Genomic DNA, 22,339 nt, shown 5'->3' with positions numbered 1-22,339 from the left:
GCATTGTATCTCTGCCATCATTGGTGTGTGTGTGAATGGGTGAATGAGACGCAGTGTAAAGCGCTTTTAATACCGCTAAGGTTAAAAAGGCGCTATATAAGTGCAGACCATTTACCCAAAACAAACACCCCTGTGGTCACATAATACACGCCCACAAATTTAGAATGTTTACAGCTTTCACCAACCTGACATTTATGAAAAAAACTCTTGTCCTCAGAACACAGTTTAACCATTCATTAACACTCTTTTGTCCATTGTAAAGTTTATTGTTTTTGTTTTTTATGCAATGTTTCAGGCTGGTTCAGCTAATTAGCATATGCTTTCTTGAGTTGATTGATAGAAGAAGTCTGTATCTAAAAGGTGCTTAGCTCTTTTACTTGTAAGTTGGGACTTTCTTTGCTGCATAAGTTGGCCGTTGGACATTTCAATTTCTCCCATTAATTTTAATACCAGTAGTCCATTTCTGTTCAACTGTTGCACAGGGAAATCCCTGTGTGGCAACTAGCCTTGGTCTCCCCTAAACACGTAATATAAAACTGGGGTATGTTGCATCTTTGTCATCTGAAAAGCTGTAAGCAACATATTTTCCTTTTTCTGATAAAATAAAAAATCTAAAACCCCAGTTAAATTTTTTATTTTTTCACGTTATGTTGTTAAGCATGTTAGGTAAGTTTTCCTAGGTAGGTCAATATCCTCCTGAAACACGAAAAAAAAAAAGTTCTTCAAATTCATTTTTTTTTAAGTATTAATATTTAGTTTGGTGCTTAAGACACTTGGCAAAATTTGTTTTTTGAAGGAAAAAAAACAATTATAAGCCTATATATTTCGAACTAAGTTTCTTCCTTATATGAAATATATGATACATGAAAAGATATAAGTGAATGATTTATTAAATTTTTTTTGTAAAGAATTTATTTCCTGATTTCTTATACAGTTTATAACGGTTCAAAAGTGTTCCAACCTTATACATGATGCGATTATTTTTTTATATCAATGTGTTTTGGTGGCAAACATTTTAAAAATACAAGTAGTACCTTGTAAATGTTCCATATAAATTTCATTTTTATGGGAATTTTATAGGATTGTGGTTATTTCTTGTTACTCTATTGTAGTGCCTTTCCAACTAGTTAAAACACAATGTCCCAATGTCCTTTACAGAGGACATGAAAAAAATGAATTACTTTCTTGTAAACAAAAATGATGCCCTACTTTGAAATTCACTATTTTTTACAAGACAAAGATTAATAATCAATCAAATACCAATGAAAATGACAAATTAATAGGCCTAATCTCCCATTTAACATACTGAATTATGATTTGAGACATTTGTGTTGTAATGGCAAACACTGATGTTTGGATGTGGTGTATATGGTCTTAGAGAGAATCTTTATTTATTTATTATAACAAGAAATTAATTGCTGGGTTTCAGGAGAATATTACAAAAAACTATTATTTAAAATTGTCTAAACATTTAGACTGACCTGTACAATAGGCCTAATATGCACTGTACCAGAGGAATATTATCATTATTAAACTATGTATGTTGAAATTTCCAAATCACTGAAAATTTCCAAATCTCCAGTGGTTGAAAGTTGATCAAATAAAGTTATATTATATATATATATATATATATATATATATATATATATATATATATATATATATATATATATAGTTTAAGTCAGAAGTTTACTTACACCTTAGCCAAATATATTTAAACTCAGTTTTTCTTTCATCACATTCCCAGTGGGTCATAAATGTATATAAACTTTGTTAGTATTTGGTAGCATTGCCTTTAGATTTTTTAACTTGTGTCAAACATTTTGGGTAGCCTTCCACAAGCTTCTCACAATAAGTTGCTGGAATTTTGGCCCATTCCTCCAGAGAGAACTGGTGTAACTCTGTCAGGTTTGTAGGCCTCCTTGCTCGCACACACTTTTTCAGTTCTGCCCACAAATATTTCTATCAGATTTAGGTCAGTGCTTTGTGATGGTTACTCAAATACCTTGACTTTGTTGTCCTTAAGCCATTTTGCCACAACTTTGGAGGAATGCTTGGGGTCATCCATTTTGTATTTATGCGCTTAAGCTGTTTTGTCCAACATTTAACGCCATAGACAGATAGTTTTAATGGGATGGAGGTCAGCTGAAGCACCCTCATTTCAGGAGTGGTGCTCGGGGATGGGGAGGGTGATGGCTTTTGAAGAAGGGTCATCTAGAACAGGGGTTTTAAAACTTTTGATGCCAAGGACAACCATAATTGACATTCACCTTGTGAGGGGACCCCCTCCTAAAATAGATAAAAGTCACTATATATTTGTGTGTATGAAGACCAGAGAAAAATTAAGAAAATGTTTAAGTGTGATATTAAAAGGCAATTTAAATTATTATCATTTATATACAGGTGAAACTCGAAAAATTAGAATATCGTGCAAAAGTTCATTAATTTCAGTAATTCAACTTAAAAGGTGAAACTAATATATTATATAGACTCATTACAAGCAAAGTAAGATATTTCAAGCCTTTATTTGATATAATTTTGATGATTATGGCTTACAGCTTATGAAAACCCCAAATTCAGAATCTCAGAAAATTAGAATATTGTGAAAAGGTTCAGTATTGTAGGCTCAAAGTGTCACACTCTAATCAGCTAAACACCTGCAAAGGGTTCCTGAGCCTTTAAATGGTCTCTCAGTCTGGTTCAGTTGAATTCACAGTCATGGGGAAGACTGCTGACCTGACAGTTGTGCAGAAAACCATCATTGACACCCTCCACAACAAGGGAAAGCCTCAAAAGGTAATTGCAAAATAAGTTGGATGTTCTCAAAGTGCTGTATCAAAGCACATTAATAGAAAGTTAAGTGGAAGGGAAAAGTGTGGAAGAAAAAGGTGCACAAGCAGCAGGGATGACCGTAGCCTGGAGAGGATTGTCAGGAAAAAGGCCATTCAAATGTGTGGGGGAGCTTCACAAGGAGTGGACTGAGGCTGGAGTTATTGCATCAAGTCATATTCCTCTTGTCAAGCCGCTCCTGAACAACAAACAACGTCAGAAGCGAAGAACTGGTCTGTTGCTCAGTGGTCCAAAGTCCTCTTTTCTGATGAGAGCAAATTTTGCATCTCATTTGGAAACCAAGGTCCCAGAGTCTGGAGGAAGAATGGAGAGGCACACAATCCAAGATGCTTGAAGTCCAGTGTGAAGTTTCCACAGTCTGTGTTGGTTTGGGGAGCCATGTCATCGGCTGGTGTTGGTCCACTGTGCTTTATTAAGTCCAGAGTCAACGCAGCCGTCTACCGGGACATTTTAGAGCACTTCATGCTTCCTTCAGCAGACAAGCTTTATGGAGATGCTGACTTCATTTTCCAGCAGGACTTGGCACCTGCCCACACTGCCAAAAGTACCAAAACCTGGTTCAATGACCATGGTATTACTGTGCTTGATTGGCCAGCAAACTCGCCTGACCTGAACCCCATAGAGAATCTATGGGGCATTGCTAAGAGAAAGATGAGAGACATGAGACCAGACAATGCAGAAGAGCTGAAGGCCGCTATTGAAGCATCTTGGTCTTCCATAACACCTCAGCAGTGCCACAGGCTGATAGCATGCATGCCACGCCGCATTGAGGCAGTAATTAATGCAAAAGGGGCCCAAACCAAGTACTGAGTACATATGCATGATTATACTTTTCAGAGGGCCGACATTTCTGTATTTAAAATCCTTTTTTTATTGATTTCATGTAATATTCTAATTTTCTGAGATTCTGAATTTGGGGTTTTCATAAGCTGTAAGCCATAATCATCAAAATTATTGTAACGGTTACCCTGTCTTGTCTCACTGTTGCTCTTTGTTTGTAATTTTGTCACTTTTGTTATTCCTTAGTTTTCACTTTTGTCACCCTTGTACCTCCATAGTCTTGTTTTCCCTCGTGTTCACTGTTCATTGTTTTCACCTGCCCTTGTTAATTTGCCTTTGGTTTCTGTTAATCACCTTGTCACCTAGGTTGTGTTCTGTTTGTTCATTGGCCCCTTTTTCCCATGTTTTTTATTTATATCCTGGTTTTTGGTTTAGTCCTTTTCTGTCGTTGAATGTTGTTGCACGTGAATGTTATGGTTGTTTCTCCTGCCTGTGGATGGTTTTCATGTTCATGTTGTTTTCCCCTCGTGGATATTTCTTTGTTCCTGTTTGTTTGCCCTCACTTTGATTTATAATAAAGAACCTGCTTTTGGATCCGCACCTCCTCGTCTGCCTTCACTCCTGCATTCGTTACAATTATATCAAATAAAGGCTTGAAATATATTACTTTGCTTGTAATGAGTCTATATAATATATTAGTTTCACCTTTAGTTGAATTACTGAAATTAATGAACTTTTGCACGATATTCTAATTTTTCGAGTTTCACCTGTAGTTACTGTACAAAGTGCCAAATAAATTATTAAATTAATATCTTATTAAAATAATATCTGCACTGATTTACCTGCCAATTTAAAACCATTGATAGAAACTGCTTGTATAAACCATTGGTTTTTCATAATTTATACAATTATTAAGTTGTATTTAATTTTTTTATTTTTTTCTGTGTGTATTACAAAGAAATACTAAACAAAATGAATAAAATCTAATAAGAAAAAGAATGTAGAATATGATTCATAATATGAATTTGTAATATTTTATCATATGTAAAATGTGAGGTTTATCATTTAGAACTGCAAAAAATGGAACAGCATTTTTTGATTTAATGACAAAGTAAGGTGAGTTTTTGGACTGTAGTTTTTTGTAAAAAAAATTGATTGTATCGGCCAAAAATATTAATTTCAATGCATCCATGATCTGGACAATATTTAGCCTACTTTGCAGTCTGTGGACAGACTTTTTGTTTTTTTCCTAATAACGGAATAATGTTAAATGTATAAACCTGAAGAAAAACATTTAGAATAAAACTGAAACGGCAATCATGTCAAATTCGGTAAATGTAGTGTTTAACTTTTTTACATTTATGAACACTCATCTTTCTCTGAAATGTTCCAAGGACCCCCTAGCAACCTCTCGTGGCCCCCGGACCCCAGTTAGAAAACCCTTGATCTAGAAGACTGGGGAAATTGGACTCGTTTGTGGGGAAACGAGGTGTAGTAGTGAGAGGTGTAGTTGTGAATATGTGTGATTATTATATATATATTTTGTGTATGTGTCTATAATCATGTATGAACACTGGGATGTTGTTGAGGGAAAGGGTGGGGTTGGGAGGGGTAATAGTGGGGGTTACATACTGATTCTGTGTATGTTTTGTCTTTCTTTAATTTTTTAATCAATAAATAAATGGTTAAATCAGGAAATAAATACTGTTTTAATTTTAATTTGTAGTTTCTAAAAACACTACATTTCAAAACTGAAAATGAAACCTCTTACTAACAAAAACTAATTGAACCCAATTTGACCAGATAACCAAGTAACATTAAAAATGATAAAAAAAAAAAATAATTTAGAATTAAAAATGTGTTGTAATAATGTTATAATAGCCCCGTTAAACACTTATGGCTATTAAACTAGATGACTGCACTATATTCACAGTATACATTCCTGCAGTGTAACACTTATAATAATTCAAATAGAATTCACTTTCAATTAGCAGTTTTGATTCAAGTATGCATTAAGGCCCAAACTTACTCTTAAAGTCAGAAGTTTACGTACGCCATAGCCAAATACATTTAAACTCGTTTAACGTTTTTCACAATTCCCGACATTTAATTGTAGAAAATATTCCGTCTTAGGTCAGTTAGGATCACTATTTTCAGAATGTGAAATGTCAGAATAATAGTAGAGATAATTATTTCAGCATTTCTTTCTTTCATCACATTCCCAGTGGGTCAGAAGTTTACTTACCCTTTGTTAGTATTTGGTAGCATTGCCTTAAAATTGTTTAACTTGGGTCAAATGTTTTGGGTAGCCTTCCACAAGCTACTCACGGTAAGTTGCTGGACATTTGGCCCATTCCTCCAGACAGAACTGAGTCAGGTTTGTAGGCCTCCTTGCTCGCACATGCTTTTTCAGTTCTGCCCACAAATTTCTATCAGACAAAGGTCAGGGCTTTGTGATGGCCACTTCAATACCTTGACTCGGTTGCCCTTAAGCCATTTTGACACAACTTTGGAGGTATACTTGGGGTCATTGTCCATTTGGAAGACCCATTTGCGACCAAGCTTTAACTTCCTGGCTGATGTCTTGAGATGTTGCTTCAGTATATCCACATAATATTCCTTCCTCATGATGCTATCTATTTTGTGAAGTGCACCAGTCCCTCCTGCAACAAAGTACCCCCACATCATGATGCTGCCACCCCCATGCTTCCCGGTTGGGATGATGTTCTTCGGCCTCACCCTTTTTCCTCCAAAAATAACGATGGTCATTATGGCCAAAAACTTACATTTTTGTTTAATCAGACCAGAAGGCATTTCTCCAAAAAGTAAGATCTTTGCCCCCATGTGCACTTGCAAACTGTAGTCTGGCTTTTTTATGGCAGTTTTGGAGCAGTGGCTTCTTCCTTGCTGAGCAGCCTTTCAGGTTATGGCGATATAGGACTCGTTTTACTGTGGATATAGATGCTTGTGTACCTGTTTCCTCCAGCATCTTCATGAGGTCCTTTGCTGTTGTTCTGGGATTGATTTGCACTTTTCACACCAAACTACGTTCATCTCTAGGAGACAGAATGCACCTCCTTCCTAAGTGGTATGATGGCTGCGTGGTCCCATGGTGTTTATACTTGTATACTATTGTGTGTACAGATGAACGTTGTTTCTTAAGGCATTTGGAAATTGCTGACAAGGATGAACCAGACTTCTGGAGGTCCACAATTTATTTTCTGAGGTCTTGGCTGATTTCAAGAAAAGAGGCACTGAGTTTGAAGGTAGGCTAAACTACATCCACAGGTACACCTCCAATTCAGTACACCTTCTATCAGAAGATTTCTTTTTTTTATTGGGGTGATAATTACTATAACTGCACATTGGTTCAAATGTACCAAAGAAAATAAGATATTCAGTTTACCTAATAATTTTAGGTAGATCTACTTAATAATTAACAGTAAAATATTTCTTAAAAAAGAAGCAGTGCATTTCCTTTGATAAAATTGCACAACATGTCCTCTTATAATTTAATTAACGACAATACAAAAACCTCATTAAAATATGTTAAAATACATTTAATTCACGTACGCATGCACACATGTATCAACGATGAGAGACCAGAGTCTGGCCCTGTCCCAATACCCACTCTTGGTCTTGGCCACTTGAGTGTGCATGCACGCGACAGAAAGTAAATGTTCTAGACTGTTCCATGTCTAAAACATGCCAAACCTCAGTGCACTTAACCCACATTAAATCCACACTAGTGCGAATACTGCTTCTGAGAGGTGTTTCAAGTGTATCCCAGACTTCACCACGATCAGGAGCCACACCCCGCTTATTTATATATGACAAGCTAAAGCATATAATTTAAATGGCTTGTATTGGATATTAATGGATCGCACAGGTTATAGAATAACATTTTTATTTAATTTTTCATTGTTTTATGCAGTGTATTGTGAAACAAAGTAGTAAGCTTATATTTCAAATTTTACAGCAGTTATGGACAATACAATTTTACACAAACAAAAACAATCAGTCTTCAGCTGAGTGAAAATACTAAAACATCTGGTGCAACCACCACCGACATCTTTAAGTCTACGAGTGTCACATTGTGCAGTCAAAAGTCATCCACACACTCGCAGTCTTCATGTCTACTTGGCCAAACACTGGAAATACTTAAGACAAGTGGGTAAGTAGGCAAGACCAAAATTTAACAGAGAAGGGCCACTTCTATTCAAATGAATGGGAGAAATTTGAACGACCAACCAAGGAGCTCTGAGCGGTCAACGGATGTAGACAGGAAGTCCCGCCTTACACTTAAAAGAGCCAATCACCTTTTAGATACAAACATTGCCTGTCAATCAACTCTAGAATGCACAATCACTTTAGCTATACAAGCCAGGGAAATTGTGTTTTTAGTGTAATGTGATGCAAAGAAGCACAATTTATGATAACAGTGTTGTCAGATTCACTGCGGATTTAAAAAAAAAATATTTAATTGTAATTTCGTTGTTCGCCCATTCAAGTATATAAGAGCTGCACTGTCATGACTGGAAATAGATATTTGGACAAAATAAGCTTGTCTTACTCAAGTTTATACAGATGCATCTAAAGATCCAGGAAAAGGACAGGTGGGAATAGCTTATACCATCCTAAAGTTAAAAATAGCAGAAGGAAAAATTATATCAGATCATATTTAAGTATTTACATGAGAATTACTAGCAATTATGATTGAAATACAAAAGATAAATTACATAGGATCAACTTATTGTGACGAGGACTCGGGCTGGTTGGGATCCATGTGCGGTTTAAGGGGAGGTGTCAACTCGGGACGAGCAGACGGAGTCCGCAGACACACACAGTGAGAGGAGGACGGGCAGGCTCGTAACAAGGCACTGGGTCAGGGCAGGCAGCGAACGATCGTGGGCGGAGAACAGGCAGAGTAAACTAGGCAGGCGGCAAACTATCGAGGTCAGGAGAAACAGGCTAGACTGGTACACGAGATAAACAAGAAAACGGGTAGAATGCTCAGAAATGTGGCCGGGGCTAACAAGACTTCACGAGGAGGGAATTCACAGGCACGGTTTAAATAGACAGGGGCAATGAGAGGCAGCTGGGAACAATCAGGGCAATTAATACTCGGGCGAGTGCGATCGCCGCTGGACAGGGAGAGAGACGCCCTCGTCGGTGTTTGTGACAGAGCCCCCCCCCTGCGAGCGGCTCCTGACGCGAAGACGAGACCTGCGCCGGGGTCTTCCCCGAGGTCGAGGGGCCGGTCTTTCCGGGTTGGCTCGGTGGATCTCGGTGATGAGGTTGGGATCGAGGATGTCGTCGGTGTCGACCCAGGATCTTTCCTCCACTCCGTACCCCTCCCAGTCCACCAGGTACTGGATCCGACCTCGGCGTCGCCTTGAGTCAAGTAGTTCTCGTACCTGGAACGCCTCCTCGCCGTCTAGGAACAAGGGAGTGGGGCCGTGGGTACCCTCTTCGTCTGCCCTCGGGGGGTCGGCCGGTTTGAGTAGGGAAACATGGAAGGTAGGAGAAATGCGGTAATCAGTGGGGAGTTGTAAGCAAACGGAGACAGGATTGATCTTTCTGAGGATCTTAAAGGGACCTACATACCTGGGGCTGAGTTTCTTGCTGGGCAGGCGGAGACGGAGATCGCGGGTGGATAGCCAAACCCATTGGCCAGGAGTGTAGTTTGGACCGGGTCGGCGGTGTCGGTCTGCCTGGGTCTTGGAGCGGTTCATGGCTCGTTGTAGGTGCACGTGCGCCTGGTCCCATACTGTCTCACTGCGTTGGACCCAGTCGTTGACCGCAGGGACCTCTGACGGCTCGCCGGACCAGGGGAATAGTGGTGGCTGGTACCCCAGGATGCACTGGAAGGGGGTCAGGTTGGTGGAAGGCTTGAGCAGGGAGTTCTGGGCGTACTCAGCCCATGGGAGGAACCGGCTCCAATCTGACTGGTTTTGATGGCAGTAGGTGCGTAGGAACCTGGTGATTTCCTGGTTGAGGCGCTCTGCCTGGCCGTTGGACTGAGGGTGGTGCCGGACGAGAGGCTGAGGTTTACATTTAGAAGGCGGAAGAAGGCTTTCCAAACCCTAGAGGTGAACTGGGGCCCCCGGTCCGAGACGATGTCCTCCGGCAGGTCGTAGAGACGGAACACATACTGGAAGAGGTGTTCGGCGGTTTCCAGGGCGGTGGGCAGTTTGGGAAGAGGGATGAGGCGACACGCCTTTGAGAAACGATCCACGATGGTGAGTATGGCTGTGTGTCCTCGGGAACGGGGCAAGTCGGTGACAAAGTCCACTGCTATGTGGGACCAGGGACGCCGAGGTGTAGGCAGGGGCTGAAGAAGTCCGGCCGGCGACTGCTTGGGGACCTTTGCTAGGTTGCATGGTCGGCACCTCTGGACGAAGTCAGCGGTGTCCTCAGAGAGTGTTTCCCACCAAAAGCGGTTTCTCAAGAGGCGTGTGGTAGCAGTGATGCCGGAGTGTCCGGAGTTTGGGGCGTCATGTACCCAGCGGAGTACTCTCCCGGAGGCTGGGGGGCACGAATGTCCGGTCCGGCGGGCACTCGGGAGGAGGCGGGGCAGTGGCACCGGCTTCGGCGATGTCGGCCATGATGTCCCACTGGACGGGGGCTAGGATGAGCACCGGGGGGACGATGGGTTCGACCGTGGTTTTCTGGGGTTCGATTTCGTATTGCCGGGAGAGCGAGTCGGCCTTGGTATTCCTGGATCCAGGGAGGTAGGTGATGGTGAAATCAAATCGGGTGAAACACAAGGCCCATCTGGCTTGTCTGGGGTTGAGGCGCTTGGCTGAGCGTAGGTATTCGAGGTTGCGGTGGTCGGTGAGTACTTGGAAAGGGTGCCTGGCCCCCTCCAGCCAGTGTCGCCACTCCTCCAGGGCGGCTTTAATGGCCAGGAGCTTGCGGTTGCCGACGTCATAATTTTGTTCGGCGGCAGTGAGTTTACGAGAGTAGAAGGCACAGGGGAATAGTTTCGGTGGGTCGCCCTGGCGCTGGGAGAGCACGGCGCCTATGCCGGTGTTGGAGGCGTCCACTTCAACCACAAACGGGAGGTCAGGGTCTGGGTGATGCAGGATGGGAGCGGTGGTGAATCGCTCCTTGAGTTGGGCTAGGGCCAGGAGGGCTTCGGTGGACCAGTGGAGTCTAGTTCATCCCCCTTTTACCATGGCGGTGAGTGGAGAGGCGATGGTACTGAAGTTCTTGATGAACCTGCGGTAGAAGTTGGCAAAGCCCAGGAAGCGTTGGAGCCCCTTCACCGTGGTGGGTTGGGGCCACTCCTGGACGGCCCGTACTTTGTTGTCATCCATGGCCACTCCCTCTGGGCTGATCACGTACCCCAAGAAGGCTACCGACCTCTGGTGAAACTCGCACTTCTCGGCTTTGGCGTAGAGTTGGTGTTGGATTAAGCGCTTGAGCACAGTTCTGACTTGACTCACATGTTCCTCGAACGAGTCGGAGTAGATCAGGATGTCGTCAATGTACACTATAAGGCATCGGTTGAGCATGTCCCGGAAGATGTCGTTGACAAATGACTGGAACACGGACGGACTGTTGGATAATCCGAACGGCATAACCAGGTATTCGTAGTGGCCGCTGGTGGTGGAAAAGGCGGTCTTCCACTCGTCTCCCTCCCGGATGCGGATCAGATTGTAGGCGCTCCTTAGGTCTAGCTTGGTATAGATTTTTGCGGTTCGTAGTTGTTCCAGGGCCGCGGGCACTAGGGGCAGGGGGTACCGGAATTTGACAGTAACGTCGTTGAGGCCCCGGTAATCTATACAAGGATGAAGGGAGCCATCCTTCTTGCCCACGAAGAAGAATCCGGCTGCCGCCGGGGAAGTGGAAGGCCGGATGAACCCCTTGGCCAGCTCCTCCTCGATGTAGGACTTCATGGCCAGGGACTCAGGCTCGGACAGGGGGAAGATTCGGCCACGGGGTGGCGAGGCTCCGGGTTTCAGTTCTATGGCGCAGTCACTTGGCCGGTGGGGCGGTAGAAGGGATGCCTTGGCTTTGCTAAAGGCCTCGCTCAGGTCGGTGTATTCATGGGGTATCAGTGAGGTCACGCCGGACACCTTCTGAACCTTGGTGCCCCCAAGGTGGGAGGAATCATGGTCCTCAGGCATCTAGTCGAAGCAGTGAGTCCCCCACTGAGCGATCTGGTTGGTCTGCCAGGAGATTCGTGGGTCGTGGAGTCTGAGCCAGGGGTAGCCGAGGATTACTGGATGGTGGGGGAGGTGACGACGCTTAGGCGCAGGGTCTCAGTGTGCAGTGCGCCCACCTGCAGGAGGACGCCGGAGGTGGTGTAGGTCACACGCCCTGTGCCCAGGGGCGCACCGCCTAGCGCCGCCACTGTCAATGGAGGAAGGCAAGCCGTTAGGGGAATATTATGCCGCTTACAAAACCCTTCGTCAATGAAGCTTCCCGCTGCACCAGAATCTATCATAGCTTGGGTGTTCACGCTAAATGATGGATTGCTGAGCTTAACGGGCACTTCGAGACAGTCCCCGCTAAAGAGGAAGAGAGCAGTAAACTCACCCCGGGTGCTGAGGGTCGGGTGGTCTCGTCGGGCAGGTTGCGCGGACGTGTCCGGCTTGGCCGCAATACAGGCAGAGGTTGTTGGCCAGGCGGCGCTCTTTCTCCTCCTGAGTCAGGTGGGCTCGGTCGAGTTGCATGGGTTCCGAGGTTGCGGGATGCTGGGGTGTCGGCGCGGGCTGCAAGGTCAATCTGCCCGGACGCCTGGAGCGGATGAGGTTATCCACACGGATGGCCAGCGAGATGAACTGATCAAGGGAGACCCCCTCGTCGCGACAGGCCAGCTCAGACTGGAGGTCCGTATTCAGCCCCTGGCGGAAGAGGAGTTTCAGGGTGCTCTCGAGCCAGCCGGTTTGTGTGGCGAGGGTACGGAAAGTGAGGGCGTAATCCGCTGCTGTGCGATTTCCCTGGCGGAGCGCCAGCAGCTGCTCCCCGGCGCTCTTTCCGCTCTCTGGGTTGTCGAAGACATCTATCAGGCTTTGCATGAATGAGTCGAATGTGAATTGCGCGAACCCCTGGTTGGTCCAGACCGCTGTCGCCCAGTCGAGCGCCCGGCCAGTGAGCACTGAGCTGACGAATAAGATTTTGCTCTCATCGGTGGGGTACAGCGTTGGCTGTTGCGAGAGGAAGATCGAGCATTGCATTATAAAGCCCCTGCATTTGGCGGGCGTGCCGTCGAATTCTCGGGAAGCGCTAGACGAGGGGTGGCGGAAGAGGGGGGCCCGTGAAACCGAGGACGCGAGGTTAGGCGGAGCGCCGGCGGCTGCGGGCACGGAAGCAGGCGCCGGAGGTTTTGGTGGGAAGCCTGAACGGTGCGCATAATCTCTTCCATGGCGGAAGTGAGTCTTCCGAGCTGGTGCTGCTGAGCGGCCAATAGATTTGCTTGGGTAGCAAGCTCCTCCGACATGCGGGCGATAACCGCTGGATCGATGGGCGGCGAAGTCTTCTGTGACGAGGACTCGGGCTGGTTGGGATCCATGTGCGGTTTAAGGGGAGGTGTCAACTCGGGATGAGCAGACGGAGTCCGCAGACACACACAGTGAGAGGAGGACGGGCAGGCTCGTAACAAGAACAGGCAGTGGGTCAGGGCAGGCAGCGAACGATCGTGGGCGGAGAACAGGCAGAGTAAACTAGGCAGGCGGCAAACCATCGAGGTCGGGAGAAACAGGCTAGACTGGTACACGAGATGAACAAGAAAACGAGTAGAACGCTCAGAAATGTGGCCGGGGCTAACAAGACTTCGCGAGGAGGGAATTCACAGGCACGGTTTAAATAGACAGGGGCAATGAGAGGCAGCTGGGAACAATCAGGGCAATTAATACTCGGGCGAGTGCGATCGCCGCTGGACAGGGAGAGAGACGCCCTCGTCGGTGTTTGTGACACTTATACTCTCATTTGTTCAGACTCTAGTTTGGCATTATTAAGTTTGTATGCTCAGTATTCTGATAGTAGACAAGAGTGGTTGAGATTCTCCAGATTTTATATGACATGCAACAATCAATCAGTAAAGTAAAATTGTAATGGAAATGAAGAAGCAGATAAATTGGCAAAAAAAAAAAAAAGCAATGATGAAACAAGACATTGACATGCAAATATCATGTAGTAGATCAGAAATAAAAGCAATAATTAAAAAGAAAATAATGCAAAAGTGGCAATACTATTGGGATAACGAGAGAAAGAACCACTGGTCGTAGAGGAAGGATATCAGGGGGAAGAAGACAAGAATGTATTACATCAAGTCTCAGACTGGGGCATACAGATTTAAATGCAACAATGCATTTAATAGGAACACATCCAACAGGATTATGCAGCTGGTGTGGGGTTGAGTCAGTAGAACATGTAATAATACAGTGCAAAGAATATGCAGAAGAAAGAAACTAATTAGTAGAAGAATTACAGAAGAAAGGAGATCAAGCAATAACATTAAAATAAGATTTTGAATCCAACAATAGGAAGTAATATACTACAGTTTCTTAAAAGTTCAAATCTGATTGAAAGGATATAGGCCCAATTTTGTGTTGTTGATGTTATTATTATTATTATTATTATCTCTCTGGGAAATGAGGGGCTCGTAGTTAAAAATGGAGGAGCTGAACACGCAGCGACATTTGAAGCGTTTAGTCATGATTAGCCTAGGGAAGTATATCGTAGGAAAGTCTCTGATCCATTACACACAGTAGATGGCGGTAATGCGTAAGAATGCGAACCGCCATTAAAAAGACAGACTCGTGAGAGCATTCCATACCTTAAGTAAAACTCTTCCAGTTCTTGAACCCTTTTGTCTACAAATACAAACTTGGGCTCGTTTGAAATTAGATACTGATAAATTTGTTCTTCAAGAGTAAAAATGTATCTTTGTTTGAAAAAATATGTTGGCTGTTTTTTTTTTCAATGTACCATACCTAGATTGTTTTAAATAAAACTGTTATTAGTTAGTAACTGTTAGTAGTACTTAAGTAGTACTTAATCTCTAAGGCGTGTTTCCCAAAAGCATTGTTATCTAAGTAGTTCATAAAAACGTACGCAAATTAACAAGAGCTTTGAATAAATCTTAAATCCATTAAGAGCAACTTTAACATATCTTGCATATTTCACAGTTTATCAAAGACAATGGGACATTTAATAATGGTATTCATATATTTTGATAATTTAGAAAATCTCAAAAGCAAGTTGGCTCCAAATAGCAGAAAAAGGCGATTCCAGTGGTTAAATCAAAATCTTCTGTATTATCTTCTGTAATATCAATATCTTTGAGTACGCTTCCTACTGCTTGACGCATGCGCACAGCCACTATCTGAAATCGCGTCACTCGCTTGACTGTCGCGTTGGTTTTCGACAGCAATTGAGCAAAGCCAGCGACCTTAACAGATATCAAATACATTTGCTGCCAAACTAGCTTGGTATGACGTTGATGTTGTCATACAAATAAGTACATTTTAAAAACAAAAATTATAATGTGAGACAACAGAATTACTTATGTTGTCTGACGTGATATTTTTTGTTTTTCAAATGTAGCCTATTTATTGTTCCTGTCTGTACAGAAATGGCTGATAGGAATACAAGTGAATACAAACCTTAATTTTATTGAGGAAGATTCCTCTCAGGACGTTTTCTCAGGACAGGAGGCAAAAATGCCAGTTTGGCACAAATAAACCTGCAGTGGTTATTTTGACACAACAGCTTGGCTGTGGTGAATTTTACTATCAGTGACAATGACCCAGCCATTAAACAAGCAAAGGTGGGTAAAAACTACTGTGAAAATAACCCAGCAGACTCAACCCAGCATTCTGGGTTAAAAAATAACCTTGCAGAGGCACAGAAACATATTACTTTACAAACAAGGTTACAAACATCTTCCATGTTTGTTAGTATTTCCGTATAACTTCCAAGTTGAGAAGACAATCTCCTGGACATGCTGGCCAAAGTGATCAGCACCTTTGGACTGGACAGCTCCGTAACAAAGCACTTAATGGGTTAGTTCACTCAAAAATGAAAATTATTTACTCACCCTCAAGCCATTTTAGGTGTATATGACTTTTGTCTTTCAGCCAAACACAATCGGTGTTATATAAAAACATATGTATAGTATAGTACCTGTATATATAATGGGAGTGAATTGTACCTTAGATTTTGAAGCCCCAAAAAAGCGCATCCGTCCATCAAAACAGTAATCCATACAGCTCCAGGGGGTTATTAAAGGCCTTCTGAAGTGAAGCGATTCGTATTTGTAAGAAAAATATCCATATATTTTAACTTTATAAACAATAATTGCTGGTTTGGGAAAAGCGGGTGTTACTCATAAAATAATGAATGGTGTAAGTTAAAATGCAACGTTATGGGGAAACTTAGCCAGTGTTTATTGACAGTACAAAAGGGTCAAATAGAAACAGAGAGAGAAAGATTTTTGAGATTTTGACCGATTTTTTTCTTTGTTCCAATGTTAGTGTCTACAGGAGACACAAACCACTCAAATTAGAAAATAGGGAAATTTTATTTATAGCACAACTTTTTAAGACGTTTGAGCACAAAGCACAGAGAATAGGGCTTGAACTGAACAATGAATTAAGCAATTGACAATGGCCTTACATACCAATTAAGTGTGAATTCTGTTTGCACAGAAATAACTTTAAGTGCAATACTAATAATCCAAGCTAACACATATATCAACATATTCTGTTCTTTGTTTGAAAAGGACAGTATAGATATTGTGTTAAACACAAAATATAATATGTGCTAATGATTATTATTGTTATCTTTAAAAGTTAACTAACAGTTATTCTTATTATTATTAACATGCTATATTGACAAACATAGTGAAATGTGCACATGGTATCTCCTGTCTCTTACCTCTTTCACTTGTCTTCGCCTTCTTTTCCCCGGGACTGGCTGAGATGAGGTGAGCGATTGACACGGCTTGGTGTGCTTTAATTAACTTAAATGAGAGAAAGCCCAATGACTTTATGGCCAGCTTTCCCTCCCTCTCAAACAGGGAGCCCTGACATAATAAACAGCAGTGTGGTGGGTCAATGCAACACTGTGTATCTGTAGTCAAGTAAGGTCTTTAGAACCTCTAAAACCGGTGGGAAAATTATGAATAAAGTTTCCCTCCTGTGTAATAGCTTATGTTCTGTTAGAACTATGTTTAATATTAGGAAATAAACTAGATACAAAATATAATGGACTCATATAAATAAATATGCTCATCAACTTTTAAAAGGGGGGAAATAACTTTTTGGAGAGTTTTTGAAATCAACAACAAAAATAATGTCACATTCGTATTTGAAAACCATGAACATCTATGCAAGTTAAAATAAAATGTATGGAGAATCCATTAAATTCAGGTTTTGTACTTTTGCACTTGCAGTGTGAAATCTGGGTCCCAAGGCAAAACCAGTTGAATCACTAGAACTACTGCTTTAAAGAACTTGTCGTGTCCAGGAGGGACAGCGTGTCACACAGTTCTGGGAGCATTGTGTGTGTGCGCGTCCTTTATTCTTATGACTTTGCTGTACAGATCTCTAAGATATTTTTTTCAAAATAAATTTCAAAATTCAGACAATTAACCTGCTCTTCTGGACATTTCAAGTTTGTATTCAATTATTTGTGTTGAGAAGTTTCACCTAGGTAATGGGTTTTCGCCATCCACTTGTCTCACCACCTGTAGATTATTAGTAATTAAATCACTGCATATATTTTCCTGTGATTGCTGTGTCTTTGCTTATGGTGATTTTCAGGGGTGTAAAGTAACGAATTACAAATTCTCACGTTACTGTAATTAATTACTGTACTTACTTTTTTAAGTAGTTTAAAATTGGATATTTTACTTTTACTTGAGTTAATTTTAAGTGCTGTAACTGTGTTTTACTGTGCTATTTTCCCACAGTCTCTCCACCTTGCTTCTTCCCTGTCCTGATTTTATTTTTTATCTATCAACATGATTGGCTTGGGAGAGTCTATGTTCTGTACTTAGCCTATGTTCTACATCAAGAAGAGGGGTTTTCATTACATCGATCGAGATAGCAAGAGCACCACTAGTTGGGTGATCTAGATTAAATATTAAAGATTGACTTTTTATTTCCTGACGTTTGTAGCTGCGCACTGTTTGATTAACAGACGGCTAATGTTGTACGCTTTACATGCACGTGTGCTCCGAGAGTGCTAATCTGGGTACACTACTAAATGGTAAAAATACTCTTTATAATTCCACCAATGCCTGTCTTGGAGAGGTATTAAAATAAATGCAGACTGTTTGGTCTAAAGTGAACTTAAACGGTGGGTCAAAAAGCATATTTACATCAAATTGTTGGACTAGAAGTGTACATATAATTGAATTGAGCACTGTCTAGTAGGCCATGTCATAAAGGCTATTAATCAAACAACAATAACAAGGAAATGAGAAAACCACTGACTACTTTTGGCTGAATAACTTGAGTAGCTTTAAAAATATTAATGTAATAGAATAAAACAGTGACATTTTTAATAATATTGTTCTTTTTTTTTTTTTTTTTTTTTAAATACTGACCCCTGATGTAGAGATTTTGTTAATTTGCATAATATAAACATTTTCAGAATATTTCAGCTCTGTAGGTCCAAGGTCGCACCTCTCCGTCCTTGGTGTCATTGTATTCACTCAATTACTTCGCCAAGGTCCTACAAGTTTATCTCAGAATCAAGAGAATATATTTGCTCAGTCGTCAGTTTAGGAAGTTCTAATGGTTCCACAAAGTTTCTAATATCCTTATCAGTAATCAATAGAGATCAAGATAGAATTCTTTAAAAGCATTATTAATATCAATGGCCAAGGTAAATATTTCACCAGTTTCAAGTTTCCCTACTTTGTCCCCCAACTCAAAGTATGACTGTCTGGCCTGAATAGCCAAAACTCCACCTTACGTGCCAAAATAGTACTATATCTTTATTTCAATTAGGTCAGTTCCTTGAGGCCATTCAACGACATTCGGTGCTTCAGCTCTGCCTCTGCACTTTTAATATTCCCTTCCAACTCCACAAGTTCTCGTGCTTTGGATTTTTTGATGAATGAGGCTGTGGCAGAGGACGCGTGGTCGAGCATTCGTCCAGAGAGAGAGAAAGCGGTATGGGTGCATACACCTGAGCCTGATAACGATTATCACCTGTTTCCAATTGCAATGTGCTTGGGGAGAGCAGTATAAAAGAGACCATGCCAGCGGCAAGAAGAGAGAGAGCGAGAGAGAGCGAGAGAGAGCGAGAGCGCTACCCGTCTGAAACAGGCTGTCTTGAGTTAAGCTAATGAGTGTAATGCTGAAAAGGGATTTTGAGTTTGTTTAGTAGAAGTTATACCTTTGAGTTTAAGTATCCAGTTCCCTGTGTCCTCCTTTCCCTCCCTACATGAAGTCTTTTACAGAGGCATACTGTATGATCCGACCCTTAAGAACTGCCTTAAGTGCCTCCCAAGCCACACCCACAGAGGATACTGAGGACCAGTTGCTCTCCATATAGACATTGATTTCAGCCTTTAGCATTTTTTTTTTAATTCAGGATTTTGCAAATGGGATAAATTAAAGCACCAACTATATGATTTATTTTTCTCCATATGTGGCAACACTTCTAAACACATCAGGGTGTGATCTGAGAACAAAATGTTTCCAATCAGCAACTGATGAAATGAGGGACTTAGATATAAAAAAACAAATTATATTCTAAAGTAAATCTTATGGACTGATGAAAAAAATGTATAGTCCCTCCCAGATTGGTTCAAACATCTCTTTAAGACCAAGATATTTATACATCCTGTGAAGCGTCAATGTTGCTCTAGGGGCTTACACATTTTTGCTTCACTATGATCAAGGACTGAGTCCATCAAAAGATTAAAGTCTCAACCTAATATTATATCATGAGGGGTGCCAGCGGCTTGCAACATCCCTTCAAGATCTATAAATAAGCCCTGAGGGGTATTGCACAAAAGCAAGATAAGGGATTAAGCTGGGATTTTCCAGTTATCCTGGCTGAATTTAGCCCTGACTCGGTTGCATGAAGGGAGGCTAAATTAATCTACATTAAGTTACTATGGAGATTTACACTTTGCAGCTAGCCTGCTCCGGAGCAGGCTAACAACCAGGCTAAGATTAATCCAAGTGATTTATCGGCTAGTTCCACCCTAAATCCTACTAGATATTAATGTGTTTTAGTCACTTCATGGTCCTGCATTAAAATACTAGATATACTGTCAAGTATGCGTACTGTTATTTTAGTTATTATTGAAAACTGCTGTTCATTTCACTGTCAGAGGTTTGATGAATATATATATTATTCGAGATTTAAAGCGTTTATTGTCATACACCCAGTGAGGAAAGCAGATTTTCCTGAGCAATTATTACTTTGCTGTCCACAATGAATGCCAACACAGTGCAAAATAACTATAATATGAGAAACAGAATATAGACTATGTATATCTATATATGCAAGTATAGAGTTGAAATGTACTGCTGAATGAGAAAAAATATCAATATATTATATTTTATTGCAGTTGATGAGATAATAAGAAATGGCTCATGAAGTTGCAAATGTGGTTTCAATTAAGTCCGTAACGAGGTCAATATGTAGTATATATAGACTAAAGATTTGTGTGTTTCCTATTTACAATGGCTTGCCCTTTGTTGGATGATGTAGTTGATGAGGAAGTTTTAATACTCAGACGAGCATTCAGGCATGAAAGAGTCTTCCGAGATAGGGCAGACCCAATGGCCTTTTCAGACGAATATCTGACTGAGAGGTACAGATTCTCAGGTGATGGCATAAGATATTTGTGTAGGCTGCTGGGTCCAAACATACAGCACAGGACAGCACGGAGCCATGCTCTCACTGTCCCACAGATGGTCTGCGTAGCACTGCGATTCTTTGCAAGTGGCATGTTTCTGTATTCTGTCGGTGATGCAGAAAACCTCAATAAAGCCACTATTTGCCGCACAATAAGAAATGTAAGTCTGGCATTGAAATCTCTTGTGCACATATTTATCACCTTCCCTGGTCACAGAAGATTCATCCATATCAAGGAGGAGTTCTACAAGATTGCAGGTAACACGAATAATAACAGATTACTACAAAATGTTACATTAGCACAGTCACAGTATAACACTCATTATTTTGTGTTACAGCTTTTCCTAATGTAATTGGTACAGTGGATTGCACCCATATTCGTATCCAACGCCCCTCAGGGGCACATGAGGGAGATTATGTTAACAGGAAATCCTTCCACAGTGTCAATGTTCAGGTAAGAATGAGTTATGGTTACTGTCAGCTACATAATTATTCTGTGCATTAAATGACCTTAATAGGCTATATATTTTTACAGATGATCTGTGATGCTGACTGCCTTATCACAAATTTAGAGGCAAAGTGGCCTGGCTCAGTCCATGACTCCAGAATCTTTCGGGCCAGTAGAATTTACCAGAGACTCTCTCTAGGTAAGCCACCCCATTTTTTTTAAGCACCTTGAACATCAAGAGTACAGTACTTGTAAGAATTATGTTTTGTATTTGCAGGTGAGTTCTCTGGTGTGCTGCTGGGGGACAAAGGCTATGCCTGTGAGACATTTCTGATGACTCCCCTTACAGACCCCCAAACCCCAGCACAGCAAGCTTACAACCATGCCCATGCCAAAACCAGGGCTCGAATTGAAATGACCTTCGGCCTCTTGAAATCACGATTTCAGTGCCTGCACCACCTGAGGGTCTCCCCAGACAGAGCATGTGATGTGACTGTTGCCTGCACAGTGCTGCACAATATTGCCAGCCTAAAGAAAGGGCTCCCAGAGTTGCTTTGGATGTTGATTGGGACAATGCTGCCATATTCCCAGATAACAGAAATGGTAGACTTGTTAGAGAACAATACATTGCAAATTATTTCAGTTAATTTAGTTTTGATATAGCCCATCCCTTAATAAAGGATAATGTGGGCTATATAACTTTTTCATGTGTACATGCATTTTATTTGGCATCGGTAGCACACACTGTGGTTATCTTCCCAAATTCTAGTTCCACTTCACTGGATCAATAACTATAAAGTGTACCTGACATTCATTAAAAAAAAAAGTTACAAGACCACAATGGTTTTGGAATATTTTTCTTTTATTATTTTGCTGTTATTACTTGTCAGCTTGGAGCTTTGGAGAGAAAAAATTATGATGATTAATACATTGTGTTACAGTCATGGTTATAGTATGAACTGAATTCACTTCTCTTTCTAGTTTCTGGATTTCCAGTTCTAGTTTCCTCAGTGTCTTGCGGTTAATTTGCATCTCAAGGTCCATGTCCTGCAGCTTTCTTTTGTTCACATCAATCTTGACTTCTGACAGCTCGATCTGTCTCTTAAGATGCGTTGTGTAGAGATATCTGACAGTTTGTGAATTCTGTGAACACGTTTTCATTAGCATAGCAGAATTTTTGCATAATGTAAATTTACTTCAGGCAATACTCACTATGTTACCAGGCTGCTTATCAGGCTGCCCAGTGTCAGGATCCTGTAACAAATGATATTTTCTATTAGTACCACTTCCCTGACTTCTTATCTATTATGAACTTAAAAAAATGTGTCCATTTCCACAAAATTGACATGATACCTCGAGCCTTCTGGAGTCCAGCGACACGGTCTCATCATCGGCAGAAGTGCACTCCACTGCTGTAGATGT

General features: G+C 41.6%; 1 protein-coding gene across 1 annotated transcript; it reads left to right on the top strand.

Annotated features, from left to right (window-relative positions):
- The first annotated feature begins 20,294 nt into the window (after window positions 1-20,294).
- On the top strand, window positions 20,295-21,919 carry LOC127656191 (putative nuclease HARBI1). Its single transcript, XM_052144380.1, has 5 exons — window positions 20,295-20,727; window positions 20,808-20,923; window positions 21,005-21,116; window positions 21,195-21,520; window positions 21,899-21,919. Exons 1-5 carry the CDS (start codon window positions 20,295-20,297, stop codon window positions 21,917-21,919), a joined length of 1,008 nt encoding a protein of 335 aa, XP_052000340.1.
- The last annotated feature ends 420 nt before the right edge of the window (window positions 21,920-22,339 follow it).

Source organism: Xyrauchen texanus, chromosome 15 (genome assembly GCF_025860055.1).
Source record: "Xyrauchen texanus isolate HMW12.3.18 chromosome 15, RBS_HiC_50CHRs, whole genome shotgun sequence".
Lineage (NCBI taxonomy): Eukaryota > Metazoa > Chordata > Actinopteri > Cypriniformes > Catostomidae > Xyrauchen > Xyrauchen texanus.
Note: the sequence above shows the minus strand (reverse complement) of the source record. Positions and strands in the feature narration are given on the sequence as shown.

What these genes read in the sequence shown, in the direction of transcription:
- LOC127656191 (XM_052144380.1), top strand. Translation starts at nt 20,295, where the DNA reads ATGGCTTGCCCTTTGTTGGATGATGTAGTTGATGAGGAAGTTTTAATA. An exon ending in GGAGTTCTACAAGATTGCAG is followed by an intron (nt 20,728 to 20,807) that starts GTAACACGAATA and finishes TTTGTGTTACAG; the next exon opens with CTTTTCCTAATGTAATTGGT. An exon ending in TTACCAGAGACTCTCTCTAG is followed by an intron (nt 21,117 to 21,194) that starts GTAAGCCACCCC and finishes TTGTATTTGCAG; the next exon opens with GTGAGTTCTCTGGTGTGCTG.